At 38.1% G+C, this 18,927-nt stretch overlaps 1 protein-coding gene across 1 annotated transcript in view; it reads right to left on the bottom strand.

Moving 5' to 3' along the window:
• Positions 1 to 247: 247 nt before the first annotated feature.
• Positions 248 to 18,927, bottom strand: part of LOC149180364 (endoribonuclease Dicer homolog 3a-like) — a 401,075-nt gene continuing 382,395 nt past the window's right edge. Inside the window, exons 25-26 of the mRNA XM_089416079.1 lie at positions 1,838 to 1,964; positions 248 to 1,749 (exon numbers count right to left, since the gene is read on the bottom strand). Coding sequence (XP_089272205.1) covers positions 1,575 to 1,749; positions 1,838 to 1,964 — 302 coding nt within the window. The 3' untranslated portion in view covers positions 248 to 1,574. The remainder of the gene's footprint in view (positions 1,750 to 1,837; positions 1,965 to 18,927) is intronic.

Genomic DNA, 18,927 nt, shown 5'->3' with positions numbered 1-18,927 from the left:
ATCGATGGCAGCATAAGCAATTAGGATTCCATACCCAAAAGCCATACATAACATAAAAATGTAGTGAACAAATACCGTCTAGAAATAATTGGCAGAACCTGAACATCTCATTTATGAGATTTCTGCCAGTATGGTGTGAATATTCTTCCATTTATCAGCCTGAAGATGGACCAATTTGTCTGGTCCGAAACGTCAATTAAACTGATGCGATGGTTCCTGAAAAATATTCACACCAGAACCTAAACCCTAAACAGGTAACTACCGAAGGTTAGAATGAAGTATCAAGTTTCTGCGCAAGAACTCCCCCAATGAAGTATCAAGTTTCTGCGCAATAACCCCCCCAAGCACTGGGAATTTGCCAGGATTTTATTTGAGGCAGAAAAAGATGGACCTGGAAAACCCTTTTCAACATTTTATGAAGGCTCACGGTTGTGGAATGCGTTACTCCTCTTTCACTGCCTCAAGCAACTCAGGTCCATTTTTAATACTTCATAATTCCAACTGGTAAAGGGCGAATTTCCTTCCCCCATTATGCGAATATTGCAAGGGTGACCTTCCTTCCATATTGGGTTACAAGACGAGTATCCAATATTCAGTGAGAATTACCTATTCCTCCGAATTCTCCTAGACCCTGCACCTGGCCACATCCACAAAGAACAAAATGCCTGTGTACGATACCCAGCCCAACCTTCACCGGGGTCAAAAGCGTTTTGGCTACACAATTGAAAGGGCTTATTCTACCATGTTTATCCAGTCCCTGCAACATGGTTGTGTATGAGAACATTCAGCAAAGGCTCAAAGCACTTTGGCTAAGATGTTGCCACTGAAAAATATACACCACCAAATTCTCCTAAACCCTGTGCAGCTGGCCACATCCACAAAGAACAACACCCAGATCCAACACCTACCACATTCACAAAGAACAGCATAATTATGTACAAGATCTTACAAGAAGTGAACATGTCTTTGTAAATAAGTGTCATCCACAAAGAACAGCATACTTGTGTACAATACCCTACAAGAAGTGAACAACATGTCTTTGTAAATATGTCTCTGGAATCTTTGGCACATACGATGAAACATCTAGGCTTTCTTTCTCATCGGACCAAAGACCAATTTCCAACCAATGTGTAAAGGTCTGCATTATGATAAGTTGTAAATTGACTGGTTCCTGTTGATGCTGCGACTGAAAGGACCAGGATCCTCTTTCTCTCGAGTGGAATGACCGGGAACGACTAATACAGATTTAGAACCCCATGCCCTGTCAACACCATATTTGTCTTGATCAATCCGCTGATGTAACATTACTGCATGCTGCGCTTCGCGAGAGCTATATTTCAGCTGCTGTAGCATTAATGCAGCCTGCCTCTTATAAATATTGCTTCATGAGAACAAAAACAATCTTTATGTATTCATGCAACGCTTCAAATATGAAGATACATACTGTGAACTATAGAGGCATCCGTACTCTCTGTATATATATTACAGCACCTCCAACCCAAAGCAAAGACGGACTCAAAGTTCTTTACAGTCTCCAGTTCTGATTCAGGATGATCAATTTCCCATGCTGTAATTCACATAAAATCATAAGACGTTTGATCGGAGTCCAGTTCTAGAGAGATTCCCCTTTTCTCAAGCTCGCAGAGCATCTTAAAAGAAGCTGCATCCTGTGCACTCTTCTTGTTAGGCTTCGTTTCTCCGCAGACTTGTGCAAATTCTGTGCAAGGTATGTGGACACTGTACGCAAAGCTGCAAGATAAAGAAAAGCAATAAACTCAGATCCTATTTCCACGGATTTTATTTGAACCAAAAATATCCACGATACATATCCAGTCACCTTCTTACGTGAGGCATGCCTCGTTCTTCAACTAACTCAAATGCAGGCACCGCCCACCTGTTTTTTGTGCAGATTTCATACAACACAGTCCGTGGAAATCCTTGACAATTGGTCCTCTGCAAGATTACTAGAGAGTATAGAAAACAAAGTACCTATGTCAGTCCTGCTGTAAACAAATCTATTTATTCTTGAGATAAACATCGAATAAATCTTATTAGTTTTCCCTAATATTTGAAGGATATCACAAGTAGTGTATAGTCAGTTTTATATACAGTACTTTTATCAAGACCATACATATATCTTCCCAATCCATTTAAATTCTTGAGATAAACATCGAAATCAATCTTATTAGTTTTTACGAGTGAGAGTCAATTTGATATATCTTACATATTTCTTCCCATTATTATACTTCGGCCGGTAGTAGCTATGTAGAATAAGCAGTGTTGCGGATCGGCTTTCTAAGGAAGGCTTTCAGTTGCATTGGGGCCTTTGGTGAATTGAAGAGGTCTTGAATGATAATCACGACAAGTTCTTTCATCGTCCATTCATGGACGATCTCGGCTTTCAGGCTTAATGGATCCTCTGCACTTTTGTTTTTTCTTTTCTCTTCATATGCTACAGGTTGTTGTTATCAGTTATGATGACAATGATGATGAAGCCTTTTATTTTTCCTTCTCTTCATATGCTACAGGTTGTTATCAGTTATTATGCTACAGGTTGTTATCAGTTATGATGACAATGATGATGAAGCCTTTTAGGCTGTATTCTCTGATTTGTATCAGAATGATCATGAAGGTTGTTATCAGTTATGATGACAATGATGATGAAGCCTTTTAAATTTTAAGCTGTATGCTCTGATTTTGTATCAAAATAATCATGACGTGTGAACTCTGTTTCATTTTTGTGCGGACCGTTGTGGTTAAGGAGGCCAATTTTGTTTATTTTCGGATGGGAGATCAGGTTATTTTTTTGGCCACTGTATGGATCTATCCATACCCAGTTTTAAATACACAGTCCGCTTGTAATTTTGTTTACCTAAATACGGTTTTTTCTCCTATAAAGAAAAAAAAATTATTTAAATTAGTGTCATACAAACTTCTATGAAAACTTACTATACTATCCGCACAAAACCATTATGAAATCTAACACGCTGTACTATCCGCACACAACCATTGTCCCCAGTACATAATCAATGTGATTTTCATAATTTAGACTTATGGAAAATAGCTTCTGCAAGTAGTGCTACTATTTTCAACCTAAAGTTTACAGACTGTATTCAAACCAGACCCCATTTTCATTTTTTTTTCTTTCTTAAGACATGTTTTTGTTTTACCCTGTTTTTATCTGAAGTTGAAAAGCCAAACTCCCAAACATATTTTTTTGACTTAAAATTACAACTTTTTGCAACAATCTTAACAACAAGCAGTATCTTCATGCTAGTTCCTACCATTTCCTGGCTTAGAGGATGGGTGTTCTCAACACCCTTGCTATTCGTGCCCTAAGGATCTCTGATGAAAAGAGCTTCGAGAGGGAGAAATCCCATCTCCTTGATGTCTTTGTCGAGAATGGTTATAGTAGATTCTTGGGTTAGTAAGCTTTCTTCAAAGCTGCCAAGAATTCATTAACTAAAAGAGAATCGAAGGAACGCATTCCAGGTGTCCATCTTCCGTATGTTCAGGGGACCACTAAAAAGATTGCAAGGATTCTTAAAAAACATAATGTCCCTGCGACTTTTAGGCCCCTTAACACCATTCGTAAGTCCCTCAGATTAGTGAAGGATCCTATCAACCAAAAGTATATGAAAGGGGTATATATTATCCCTTGTCCCTGTGGGACCCCCTATATTGGTGACACTTGTCGCTCCATTAATCAAAGAATTAGTGAGCATGCAGCTGACCTTCAACATAGGAGAACCAAGTCTTCCGCTTTAGCTGAACATGCGGAAAAAAACCAAGCATCATGTGTGTATTGAGGAGGCTAGTGTGATTGCTAGAGTTTCGCAATTTCATCATCGGAAATTTAGGAAGCCTTTGAGATTGAAAAAAGGCCGAGCAATCTCAATAGAGAAGATCGCTGGAACATTAGTAGTTGCTGGGTCCCAACACTCTCTTCCTAGTCGTTTTCCTCCCTTCCTCCCCTCCCTCGTTTTTTGGCTTGTTCTTGTTATCCCATATCCTTTGGCCTATGTTTTTTTTTCTTCACTTTAATCGTATGTTAATTTAACTATTAAGATAATCGATTAATTATATCAGAATATTATTTTCTTTCCAACACTTCACTTAGTCTAATAATATTTTTTTATTTATAACTAACTATTATCTTAATAAAATTAATTTCATATATATATATATATAAATTTTTTATAAAATAGTAAAGACCTTTAGGTAAATTCATATAAACAATTAAATTAGTTAATACCTCTAGGTTAATTTAACAATTAGATAAACAATTAATTAAATCTGAATATTTAAAATCTTATTTTTTCTAACACTTGACTTATTCTAATATTTATATTTATATATTTTTATTAAATAGTTAATACTTTTTATAACTAACTATTAACTTAATAATCATTTAAAATTAATTTAATATTTATATATATATTTAAAAACCTCTAAGAAAATTTATGTCCCTTTGACTTTTAATTTAATAATAATATAACTAACTAGCAATGAAATTAACTTAGCCGTTAGTCAATATAGTCGTTGCCTGGTCAAGAATTGTAGCCGTTGGAGGTTCTGCTCGGACTATTTAACATGCAATGCTTGATCTAATTCTTCAACTTGTCCCGACGATGAACCACACTGGTTGGCTCCAAACGCGTCGACAAATGAAATATCATGTGATTTACGCCGAAAAGTATCTCTCATAAACAATTAGCATTATATATATATTAAATCAACTACCGATTAGAAAAATCGGAGGAAAGGATTATTTCTTTCTAGAATCTAAAATATGGAAAATTATCTTTTTATTTCTCCCTTTGAACCTGGTCCTAACAACAATTACCATTATATATATATATATATATATAATGGGAGGAAGGATTACTTTATTTCTTTCTAAAAGATGGGAAATTATTTTTTTATTTCTCCCTTTGAACCCAGTCCTGAACAAGGCAGCTTGGGAGCAGGAGCAGAAATGGGGAGCGGAAGCGGAAGTAGGAGTGACATTTTCAAAAGCTCTCGGGTCGAAAGAGAATCGGGAGAAATTTTTTATATAATATATATTTTTATATATTTGATATATAAATGTCAACAAAAACATGTAAAATGATGAATTAGATATAAAAAGCATAAAAGCATGGATTGAACCATATAACATTAATCATCTAGAAGTTATAATTTTCACCACGTCCACAAATTAGTAACATACAACATTTCGGGTCTCATGATTCATCAATCTTAAAGTTTTAGGCCTTCAAAATTCAATATATAATATTTATCATCATTGATCACTAAAGTTGTACTTGTAACCATTACCATTACCATGTAGGAAGTAGGAGTGACATTTTCAAAAGCTCCTGGTTCGAAAGTGAATTAGGAGCAAATTTTTATATAATATATATTTTTATATAATTGATACATAAATGTCCACAAAAACATGTAAAATGATGAATTAGATATAAAAAGCATAAAAACATGGATTGAACCATATAACATCAATCATCTGGAAGTTATAGTTTTCACCACATCCAAAGTTAGTAACATACAACATTTCGGGTCTCATGATTCATCAATCTTAAAGTTTCAAGCTTTCAAAATTCAATATATAACATTTATCATCATTGATCACTAAAGTTGTACTTGTACCCATTAATATTACCATGTAACCAAACTATAACAAAGAATATCTAACATGAAATGGAATGTTTCAACTTTCGACTTTCACGAAGCATCATATTCATAATTCATTACCAATAAGTTTTAATGGCCAACTTCAAACTTCAAACTTAAATTGTCATATATTGTTTACAAAAAATATCATAATAAATATGAAAGAGTGAATAGTTATAAAAACTACTAGAAACTCGAAAACAAAAGTAAATCTATTATCTATTGCTTCCTTTGGCGCTTTCCACGAGAAATATTAATTTTTTAGAAACTTGTGGTTGTCTACTAGGAGTCTCCTCCCACATAGTCAGACGACCATGTCCAAAACCAGAAACCAAAGGCACATGACCTTCACGTGAGGATGTAGAGGGAGTTGGCGACAACAAAGGCAAATCTTGTGGAACTCTAGCACTGCCACTGGATGATAGGGGTGGCATAGCTGTCATTGTTGCTTCATCATCATCTTTCAAAAGTTCTTTTTCCAATTCTTCTAAAAGTAGAGCTCTCCTCCAAATTATCTTTCCCTGGGTTATTGTCCCAAGTCATATATGACGTATCAGCACAAGTCGAGTCACAATAATGTGTCAACAACCTCAAGTTGTAGTGCACAAAAACCAAGGTTTCTACCCGGTTTTCATTGAGGTTGTTTCTTCTCACATTATGGATGAAGCTATAGGTGCTCCTACACCTTTTTGCAATATAAGTATTTACAACCTAGCCGCCATACATGTCCCACAATGTGACAACATCCAATCTATCTCTATCTTCCATTGCATGCAAAGAACCAAACAATCCAATGCTAGTGAAGCATTTGCCTAATTCAAGACGCAATCTAGCACACTCATTGTCAGGGGCTAGCTTGTCTAATGTTGTCATATGCCAATTTTGTACTCCTGGATTTGTATGGGGTTTGGTCCTAACCCCACCCCCAGGTGCAGGTTTGCCCAACCAAGATGGAGAGTAGTATTTTGGCATAAGGATATATGCCAAGGCATGTAGTGGAACATTAGGTTTATCCCCCCATGCATACACAAAATTGTAAATAATATCATACAAGTTGGGATCTTTTTGTTGAACAATATATTTTATTTGCTCCAACATGTTATCCATCTTCTCATACACCTCCCCAATCATTGATGCATCTGTATCTGCAAAATGAATCATGTTATAAATGGGCTTGGTGTATTGCAAAACATCTCTCACGTGACCAAACAGACCATCAAGAGCGGCCTCCTCCACCTCTTCAAAACCTTCCATGTCAAGTGCAGTTGGATCCCTTTACTTTAACCCCCGTTAGTGTTGACTTGATTTCATGCTAGCCAATGACTCTCTTACCTTCAAAATGCGTCTGAAGGTGAGGTAATAGCTAGCAAATCTAGTTTCTTCCCAAACTTCAATAGCTCCAACCTTGAGTGACTACGGAAAAGCCCAAGGGTATTGCTATGATTGGTAATAAATTTGATCATTCTCTTGCTTCTCTTGCACAAATCACCAATCCATCTGTATTGAGGTTGTTTTTCCTTAATAATATCATGCATCAAAATTTTCGTTGTGTAAACCAAACACCCATGCCAAAATATATTGGGGTATTTATCCTTAATGATTGCTCATGTTGCCTTACAATTAGAAGCATTATCAGTGATGACTTGGATGACATTGTAAGGCCCATTACTTTCAATTGTTTGAAGTAATGGTTTTTCAATGTTGATGGCGGTCTTCAACTTTTCTAAATAATCATATGCTGAAAGGAAGACTACACCACTAGCAGACACACCAAGAACACTTATCAATGGCTTACCTTTTACATTTGTCCAACCATCAAACACAATGGATACCCCATAATCATTTCAAGAATTTGTTAATTTACCTAAAGCACGTGTTATTTTGGATTTTTCATGATCAAAGTCCCACGGTTCTAGCCTTGTCATACCCAAGCCTTTAGGGGCATCATTGATGGTGCCAACCATTTCATGCCAACAAGGTGGATTCAGAACATTGAATGGTATTCCACATTCATAAAAAGACCGGAAATTTTTTTGCATCCACATCATCCCTACACCCTTTATCAAGGAAATTTGATATGGTTCTACGCCTTAAAGGGATGTTTGTTCATGTGCCTCCATATCCACTACCATGGGTGGGATGCTGATGGAGTTCTTAGTCTATGTGATTGTGGGCTAGTGGTGTCATGTTCAAAGTCACCATTTAATCTTTTAGATTTGTATTGGGCTTCCTCCTCTTCCCTTATGTATTTGGCTCCTTATTGTTGTGACACACTTCCATAAGTTTGGATTCCTATTTGTTTATTTCCATCCCATGCCATTTTCCTAGAGAAATTCTTTTTGACATGGGTGTATGAACTTGTGTAAGTGATTTTGCAATGGGGGCATGTAAATTTAGTAGTTCCACCCCCTTTCCCTCCTAAAATCCTAGTAACATATTTCCACAAGGGGGTTTGGTCTACTTTGCCTTTTTTCCCTCATCATATCCACACTCATTATCCTCATCCTCCTCTTCCTCTTGGTACTCCTCTCCAAGGCTTTCATTGCCTTTTTTCCCTCATCATCTCCACACTCATTATCCTCATCCTCCTCTTCCTCTTGGTACTCCTCTCCAAGGCTTTCAGATCCACTACTACCCACTTATCCATCCTCTTTATCACTCCTACCCACTTATCCATCCTCTTCATCACTCCTTCTGCTCCCCAACACTATCATAACAAAAAAGGAACCAACATCAAGAGAATCCCAAGTCATATAGCCATGATGTTTGGAGTTTTGAACTTGGAGTTATAGTTTCTTGCTTGCAATAAAATTGGGAAACATATAAAAACACAAATGCTAGATTAGAGTCTAAACCCTATCTTTTTGGCTCTCCAATGTTGCCTTCAATCCCAAGCTTTGATCTCCCTTTAAATCTTCAAGGAACCCTCTCAATATTCTTCAAGTTCCTCTCACTCACCTCAAGCTCCAATCTTCCACTCACTCACCAAATGATGCATGGTAGGAAGGGGAGGAAGGCTTCTATTTCTTTTTCCCTTCCCCTCCCTCCAACCAAAGAAAAAGTCTCACATGTTTTTTATTCGAGGAGAGGCTTTTGGCATGCAGGATCGGTCAGGAGCGATCACTCCCCAAATTAAAAAAATTGTTTCAGGGACGAATGAGAGTGATCAGGGAGTGATCACTCCCCGATCACTCTCGCGTTCACTCCCGGAATGGCAAGGAGCATAAATTCTTTTAGGGAGCACACTCTCGAAATTCGGTCCTGAAGGGAGCAAATTCTGTGAGCGAGCTCCTGAGGTCGCCTCAAATTCTCTCCTAAGCGGAGCATGCTCCTAAGGTTGCTTCGACAGCAGATTTGGGGGGTCGCTCCCCTGCAGCGCTAGTCCTGAGTGGGCTCTGCTCAAGCTGCTTTCCGACTAATGGAGAATGGGAGTAACTATGAGTAGCTTTCCCATGTGTGGAAATGGAAGGTCACATGTCTTCGCTCATTTTTTCAAGTTTAAAATTACAACGTGTTTAAAAACATAACTTCAATAATCAATCAATACCATTGCAAACAAAATGTTAAAATCAACCCCAAAAATAAAAAAATGGTGCTACTTGTATCATCTCCACAAACATCTAAATGAATCAAGTCTAAAATCCATTGTATTCATTACTTGGGAAAGCCAACTTGGCATGCTTTCCAAGTGCATACCCTTTGCATACTTCCTTGTTGCTCAATGTTGACATATGTGTCTTGTGACTCTCTTCCTCAAAATAGGCAATACTCTATAACACAAGTGCCTCACCTAGTGCACACTCCATTTAGAGAGAAGTGAGGAAATGTGATGGTGAAAAAGTGAAAGTGACTTCTGTCTATTTATATGACGGCAACCAAGTCATTCTTTACAAATGTCCAACAAAAATCCCTAAAAGATTGCTTAGAGCATTCAACTTTCACAAATGATAAAACATAAGAAATACATCATAAATCTCCCACATGTGGGAATAAATGCTCTTGAACATGACATCATTTTCCTAAAATGCACATCTCCATCAAGTGACAAAGTAGGTCCAAAAGTGATTCTCACTTCAAGGTACATCAACAAAGTGCACGAGTACATCTCTTCCACCATGACATCATCTTCAAGGAGGCTCACATCACCCTTATAGTGCATGTATTGATGATGTGGCAACCCTAAGAGCAAGCATTGGCATCAAGGCATGGTGTCCTAGCCTTCTGAAATCATCCCGATGGTATCCCTCATCATCTAGGCCCTAGAACAAGGCAATGCCCATCAAACAAAGTCAAGGCCATCCTAGGGGCAGCTTGAGTTCATTTGGGCACATCATCAATCAAGCCAATGCCTTGGCTTGTTGACTTAGCATTTCAAGTGGCAGACAACCATGTGGAGACTCCCTAAAGCCCAAAGTTCATCCCCTGAGGGCAACACTGGGGCTTCAAAGTCATATGTGCTCTCAAAACTAAACTAGACATCCTTTGAGTGGTGTCAATCCATCCCTCAAGGAATCTATATTTCAAGTGTAATGAACCACTTTAAACATACCTCAAGGTCAAGTGAGAGCAACATCAATGGGGGGAAAACCCATTAAAATATCACGATGGGCCATATTGAATGTTTGGGGCACAAAAATAGTTCACATAAACCATGACACCACATGTCTTTCTAGCTTGATATTTGCAAGCAAGTTACCACACTAGTGTTAAGTGTGATTATGAAATTAATCCTATAAATTACTTCCGACCCCCAAGGGGAAGAACATTTCACAAGTACACCCATCAATCCATAGATGCATGTGATAAGGCCCAAGGGTGATCATGGAATGGGAAAGATTTCAAGGAAAATGGCCATAGCATGGTAATAGATGAAGGAGGTCCAACATCTCTAAGTGCAATAATGAGAAGATGAAGCAATTGTGGAGGCATGAGTTACCCCTTTCCTTGGCATTCTTTTTCCACCCCTTTGGTGTGCCTTCTACTCTTAATGATTTATTTTTCTTTCTTGTATAGCTTAAGAGAGTCAACTTGCTTTATGGTTTTCCAATAGCCATTAAATGTATAGCATTGTATTGTTCATCAGGGTTGGAAAATTCATAAGTTCCTTTGTTTTAGAGAGAGCAGGAAATGCTTAGGAACCAGGTGATGGCTAATGAGTGAGGTAGATATCATGTTAGGCTTTTGCCCACATGCTTAGTATGCCCCAACCATATTTTCCAATTTTCATTTTCTATATTTGTGGCTTCATATGCTTTTATCATTCTTTCAGCTGCATACACATCTTAAGGAAAAAAATTTTGAGCCCTAACTCAAAGATGAGGACATAGGGTGCCAGTTCCAATGACCGATGACAATCAACACAAGGAATGGAGGTGGATAATAAGGGAAACATGGAAGGTGGAAAGCATGGATTACCTTGGGCACACTATATCAATTAGTGCCACTCCTAAAGGAAGTACCTCAAGGAGGGTCGCATTGAACTAGGGACAAAGGATAATCTCCCAGGTGAAACATGGGAATAAGGGTATTTTTTTCGCCTAAAGTGTACACCTAAGGTGTAACGCTCAGAGTAGGGGTTGTCACTCTGATCTCGACTCACTCTATTTAGATTCTCTCTTAGCTAAGTCAAGGGGGGTAGTCCCTAAGGATGATTTTTGATGGAAATCTTGTTGAAGCAACAAGTCTAGGAGATCTAAGGGCAAGGCAAATATTATTAGAGTAACTTGATTATGATTAGAACGAGTGTGAATATTTATGAGAAATGTGATATATAAATGAATTCAATTAAGATCAATAAAGTAGATACAAGATATAAATGTGGTAGACCAGTGCCTTCAACAATGCTCAATGTAAATGAAAGTACTTGCAAGGGAATAGATACTTCAAGTCACAAAAATAGCAATGTTGCAAGACAAGTTAGCACAATGAAGAGGTAAAGCATTGAAGTATGAAAATATAATATAACTTGCAAAAGAGATAACTTGTAGTTCAAAGGAAATGCTCAAGTAAAATATAGAGATGTAGATACACAATGAGCAAATTAATCAAAGATAAGTACAAGGTTTTCAATGTAATATTGCAAGGAAAATAAAATGCCCACAACTATCAATATTCCACAAGAGAGAGAAATTTGGAAAGATGAAATGCAGATCTAAGCTAGGTGAAATGCAATGTCTTGGTTACTTTTAGTTAAATGCCTAGTCTAGATGAATCCTTCTTCTCAATTGTTTTGAAGTTAGTCACAAACACAAGTTGTAGAGAGAAGGTTTGGGGCCTCATTAATGATACCTCCCCTTGCTTCTAGCCACCCAAGTGCCTTCGTTCCTAGAAGGGATTGCCCACAAAAGAACTACAAAATCACCTGTGTTAGCCGTGAATGGGGGTCTAACTTCTCAAATAGAAAGTGAAGGTGTCCTTATCTTTCTTACAACCAAGCTTATGCTTGGAGGTTAATTTTAGGATGCAAATGATATGCAAAATGCAAAAACGAGATATCAATGCTTCAATGAGAAACAATAGTATCAAGGTGTTTCCAAATGAGAAAATTCCAATATGCTTGTAATCACAACAAGATGTATTTCAAAAGAACAATATTACTAGCTCATATGATCAAATGGAATGACAAGAACACCTCAATGCAACAATGATATTCAAATGCAAATTAAATGTTAGAGCAAAACCACAAATGTCTTATTAGAAAATAGTGTGATTATTAGATGTTCTTACTTATTAGACAATTGAACAAGCAAGAAATTATAGAAATGTCACATTTATAATATAGCAAATGAGATTGCTAACAATGATTTCAAAGTTACTTTAGATCATCAATTGAAATAAGACAAGCAACTTAGAAGATGCAATAAAGTGAATGATGCAACAAGAAAATATTAAATCATGCAATGCAACCTAATTAATCAAGGGAGAAGAAATGATGCAATGATATGTAACTAGCAATTGTCCCAAAAGGTACAAAGAGAGGCCGATAGGATTATTAAATTGGAATTGTTGAATTTTTTTAGAAGAGATATTGGTTCAATCAGCCTGGTCGCCTACATTGCCACAACTCTTCCCGGTAAACCCTGATAGCGATTCTGCTTTTGTGAAAAATTAAAATTTGCACCAGTAAACGTCACACATATACCTATATAGCTGGATTGTTGATTGATATCTTTGGACGTTGAATAATTTAAGGTAAATCTATTCGCTATTACGCGTTTGTGAAAAAATGAAAATTTGCACCAGTAAGCATCACAAATATATACAGTTGGATTGTTGATTCATACCTTTGGACACGCTCGATTAATGAATAATTTAGGGTATAATCTATTACGTAAACAAAGGATCAAAGGGGGAAGGGGTGGGGTTTGTGTACTGGATCAAGCCTCTGATATTCATGGGAGAAACGAAGGAAGAATCCCCACCCAAAACCTCCTCTGCAATCATCCATTGTACCCTCTCAGTTGGATGAAATTTGTCCCAGTAAACATATTCCTTGGGATCCTTGCAGATTGAGCACCCTGGATCCAACCCACAGCCTACATGGCCATTGTATGGACCATCTCCACAGAAAACCTGTTGACCCACCCCGCACCTCCTAGTCTTTGTCATCCAAAATGAGGTCTAGTTTGCAGCACCCTAGGCCGATGGCCTAGGCTGCCCTGGTTCGAGTCCTCCTGCCGACGAAACCCTCATCGCTCTCTTTTTCACATCCCCCCTCAGATGAGAAAGGATTCATAACCCTATATAATCTTATTAATGAATATTATTATATATAATATTATATTAATATTAAGGTTTAATCCTATTCATATTACCAAAAATAATTTAAGAGAGTCATAAACTAAGAAATATGGGGATTAACCAAAAAAAATAATTAATTAATCTATAAATAAATAAAAATAATTTTTTAGGAAGAAAGCGTAGGAATCTAGCATCTGTTGATACTCCAGCCATCATCTCTATTTAAATTAACAAGTATTTTTTTCAATTTCTAAGGCTTCTCTAAATTTACGATAATGAAAATGGTCAATCCTCGCAATGACTTTAGTCTTTTCAATGGAGATGTGATGATTGATTTTTCTGCATGCTCTACCAAAGCGGAGGAGTGACACCTTCCATGCCTGATGTCGGCAGCATGTTCACAAATCCTTTGGTTAATGGATCGACCGGTCTCACCAATATAAGGAGCTCGACAAGAACAGGGAATGATATAAACACCCTTCTAATCCTTGGGGTTAATCGGGTCCTTAACAAAATGAAGAGAACTTCATATAGTGTTAAGAGGTCTAAAAGAAGAATGAATCTTATGCTTCCTCAAGATCCTAGCGATTTTATCCGTGGTCCCTTCAATAAAGGGAAGATGAACACCGGAAGACCAATCCTTGGGGTCAATCTTACTCTTAGGACCCTTTTCAACATTTTGAAAAGCCTTAAGACCTTGAGACCTACTATAACCATTCTTATTAAAAACTTCCAGGAGGTCAATTTTCTCATCTTCAAGGTGATTTTCGTCATAAACTTTCAACGCCCGCCGAAGTAGCCAAGGTGTTGAGAACGCCTATCTTTTGAGCAGGAAAATGATGGGAGCTAGCATGGACTTAAAATGAATTTAATTATTTTAGAGAGATGTTACAATGTTTAACATTTTGACTTAGTCAAATTAAAATTAAAATATAAAATATAAAATTTTCCAACCCATGGTTTTTCCTTATTATATTTTTAATCTATGGTTTTTTCCCATGGTATTTTTCTCTAATGTGAGTTATTTAAAGGTTAATATTTAAACTAATCTAAATTCATTTTAACTCTACATCTACCAAATGCCAAAAAAAATCAAATCTCTTTTCACTCTTAAAAAATCAATACCTCAAAAAAAAATCCCTCTTAACACATAATAAACTTACAACTAAAAATAAATCTAAACTAATTTTTAAATTTAAAATTTAAAATTTATATTTCAATTAAATTATAAAAATAAATTAATAATACATTGCATTTAAAAAATAAAAATAAAAATAAAAATCCTCAAAAATCTTTGCTTTCCTGAGCTTTTTTCTTTCGATCTTTGATTTTTATGATCTTTTTCGTGCTTTCTTGATTTTTTTTGCATAGAATCTTTTTGAGCTTTTGTGCTTTCTTGACTTTCCGTGCTTTCTTGATTTTCCATTGTTTTGTTTTTTGGTTCAGATCAACGGTTGAAAGTGTTTCATTTGATCTAACGAATCAAAGTAAAAGTGTTGACGAAAAGTTGATGCATAGGAAAGGCCTATCGGCCTAACTAGAGTCTAACCATGCAACTATGTTAAAATTGGCAACTAGGGCCAAACTCCATGTGGGTCATCTTATTTATGGCAGCTAATATTTTTCTTGGATCCCTCTCATCGAGAGGTGTAGGATTGATCTAAAGATCATCCGATTCCGATAAGTATTCATGGAGTTATGAATTTATTTGCGTTATAAGACAATTCATCAATGTCGGCCAACAACCAAATAAACCCCACATGTGCTTAACGTTTTAGTATAAATAGAGGTGGCCTTCAAGTCATTTCAACACACTTGAGATCTCTTCCTCTCTCTAGTCTTTGGGTTTTAGTAGGAGGAGAGATCCTAAGGAATAACGTTGCCCTGATCCAGAGGGCAGAAAGTCGGAACTGCTGGAAAAGTCGAAAAAGTCAGAACTGTAGAAAAGCTGGAAAAGCTAGAATTGTCGGAAAAGCCGGGACTGCTGGGAACAACCAGAATTGTCGGAACAACCGAGAACAACCAGAACTGCCAGAACTGCCGAGAACTGCCGAAACAGCCAAAGCATTTGTCTCCGAAGGAGAGCAGCATGCAAGGGACAACTAACTAACATTGGGATAGTTGTATGGTACTTAGCAACAAATACACCAAGCATGCAATGTTACAACTAGCATGCAACAACAAGCATGCTAAGGACAACAAGCATGCTAGGGACAACAAGCAAGCAAGGTGCAACCAACACATAGGTCAGGATGGCAACTTGGTGCAACAATGGCACATAATGCAGTACAGTGATGGGTACAGTCATGATTAATGAAGCGTGATGAGATGCTACATAGTGATGATGGGTGCAACACGGTGCAGCGTGGTGAGGTGTAGCATGATGACGAAATGTAGCGCAACGATAGGTGAAGGAGTCATCTTGGAGAATTAGTTGAAGCAGCGTGTCTTCAACCGATCTCATGTATCATCTTCTTAGAGATGATCTATGCTCATATATAGATAAGTTAAAGCGTTGACTTCTGTTGTAAATGGACTATCTCTCTCTCTCTCTGTGCTGAACTATTGAAGAACATATAAGAAGAATTGATAAAGGGTTTCCCCACATTGGGGTTTGTCCCTGGCTAGTGCCACATCTTGTGTCCTCTTGTCTTGGCTTGTCTTCTTCGATTTATGTTTATGTTCTCTCTGCAGTTTACTTTAATGCTAATGTGATTGCTAATCTTGAAAAGATATGGAGCTAATTGTGAAAATTGAAATAAATTGCTCTACGCATAGAACATACCTAAAATTAACATGGTATTAGAGCTGAGGTGAAGACAATGCCCAAGCAAGAGTGAAAGAGCAATCACCGAAGACAGTTCGAAAAGGACAAAGGGGTCAGTGGATTCCTCATCCCTCTTCAAATTCACTGAGGGTGAAGTTGAAGCAGAGAATATTATCAGAATGGCGCAGCGGAAGTTTCTGATGGCCTACCTAAAGATCACTTCAATGGGAAGTCCGGATCTAAGGGTGGAAGGAAAGGCAGATGCCTTGCTTGCAATAAGTTCGGCCATTATGCGAAGGAGTGTCCAAATGGCAGAGACACGTCTCTTGATGAAGATAGCAATCATTCCAAGGACATCTTCAATGATCAAAGGAATGACAGGTAATGCAAGTCATCAAGGAAATGGCCGACTCTTCAAAGAAAGCAAGGAACCCTAGGAATGAAGAATCAAATGTTGTTTTTGGTAAGATAAAGAAGCGTTATCTTGTATTGGTCCTCTCCTTCAGATTCTTTGGGACTCTGGCTTATAGATTATAGTGCTTCAAGGCACTTCATCAGATAGATGGGTGCACTCTCTAATTTGGTAGAGATGGAAACAATCATGGGATTATACTTGGAGCCGATGCCACCTATCCCAGAAAGGGTGTAGGGAATGTTACCCCTCAATTGAATGAGGGTAACTCTATTCATTTACAAGAACCTCTTTTATGTACCTAATCGCAAGAAGAACCTGGTGTCCATCTCGGAAATGGAAGTCAAAGGTTTCAGGGTGGCATTTATCGATCGAAAGGTACGTGTTAAAAAATAGAATTTTCAAAGATGTTTTTTCTCATGGGTTCAGGATTGGAAATTTGTATCAAGTTGCAGGATGGTCCATTGGGGATCATGTCAATTGACATATCACATCTATAACACCGAAGGTCTACCTTTGGGGCCCTACCTGATGTGAGTCAAATGGTGATAGGGATGTCTGAATTCAAGTAGAGCATGGAGGTACATGTCTGAAATGTATCGAAGGAAAATCTTATAAGGGAACCATTCCCCTCATGCAGCAGGTCCACAAGTTTGGAACAACCCGAGGAGTTTGAGATTCATGATCGGGAATCTCATGTATACAGGTGGAAGAAATCCCTCTATGGCTTGAAGCAAAACACCCCGGGCGTAGTATGAGAGGATGGATAGTTGTCTGATGAAGTTGAGATTCACTAGGAGTGAAACCGATCCGACACCTTATGAGGACAACCTATTTCTGATAGGTGCAGACCCTCTCATTTGCAGAAGTAAGAGGGGGTTGGATTCTGAATGTGGAATGATAAACTGCAAACCTGTGACTACCTTGAGGATCTTAACTTTCAGAAGTTATATGGTAGTGATGTCAGACCAGATTTGGGAAATGCCTCTGAGTTTCATAAATTCATTCACGTTGATGTTCTTGGTGAACTTCCGTCTGGACATATGTTTTGCAGTTAGCATGGTGAGCTTATATTTGGTTGAGCCTCACTGGATTGATGCCAAGAATCTTTTGAGATATCTTTGGGGCACAATCTCTCATGGATTGAGATACACTGCTGGAAATATGAAACTGCATGATTATTTGAATGTTGACTGGGCAAGCAGTGTCGAGGATCATTAGAGTGCTTCTCAGTGCTGGTTCTCTTTGGATTCTACTTCGATATCATGGATGAGGAGGAAGCAGAAGTCGGTTGTTATAAGCACCGTCGAGACCGAATACATAGCTACGAGTATGATCTCGTATGAAGCTGCCTGGTTGAGGAAGCTCTTCAATGAGCTGTTTGTACATATGATGAATACCACTGTGATTCTTTGTGATAACTAGGGGGGATTTGATTATTGAGAAATCCCGTATTTGGTGATTGCTCCAGCAGATAGACATTAGATACTACCTTATATGGGATATGGTAAGTCGATGAGCGAGGAAGCTCCATCGCATTGAGATTGGTGTACAGGTCGCATACACTTTGTAAAAGCCCCAGGGAAAGATCAAATCTGTGATTTTCCCGAACGACTTGGAGTTGTTGAGAGACCCTTGTAAAAGGGTCCTGCATGTTGCATGCATTGAGCTCTGGGAACTCTAGGCGCTTGGGGTATTTACTGGAGCAACATACGACCACAGGGCGACTCACCCTCCCCTAGTGGTGTGCTATGAGCAGGACGATTAGTTCTTCTGTGGGTCGGGATGATTAGTTCTCCCATGGCCACTATGGAATAGGATGATTAGTTCCAGTGGGCCAGGATGATTTTTTCTCCGTGGCGACTATGGAACATGATGATTTGTTCTCCTGTGGGTCAGGATGATTTGTTCTCCATGGTGACTGTGGAACAGGATGATTAATTCTCCAGTGGGCCAGGATGATTAGTTCTCTGTGGCATCCACTGACAGGATGATTCGTTCTCCTGTGGACAAGATGATTAGTTCTCTTGTCGAGGCATCCTACCCATGCAATCTAGGACTCATGGGAAGTACCTCTCATTTGATCAATGAGTAGAAAAATGAGGATAGAGACCATAGTAGTACTATCGATGGACGCATCGTTGTATCTACCGTACTCCCTATGCTAGGATGACCTCCATTGATCTGGGATCGGTATGAGTGGTTTGAGACACTCTCTTATGACATTGATCTGGGATCAGTATGAGTGGTCTGAAACACTCTCTTGTGACATTGATCTGGGATTAATGAAACTGATCTGGGATCAGTATGAGTGGTTTGAGACACTCTTTTGTGA

This window comes from Pinus tabuliformis, chromosome 3_2 (genome assembly GCF_031772625.1).
Source record: "Pinus tabuliformis cultivar Carrire ecotype Pingquan chromosome 3_2, CPIR1, whole genome shotgun sequence".
Lineage (NCBI taxonomy): Eukaryota > Viridiplantae > Streptophyta > Pinopsida > Pinales > Pinaceae > Pinus > Pinus tabuliformis.
The sequence above is the reverse complement of the archived record's forward strand: the minus strand, read 5'-3'. Positions and strand labels throughout refer to the sequence as shown.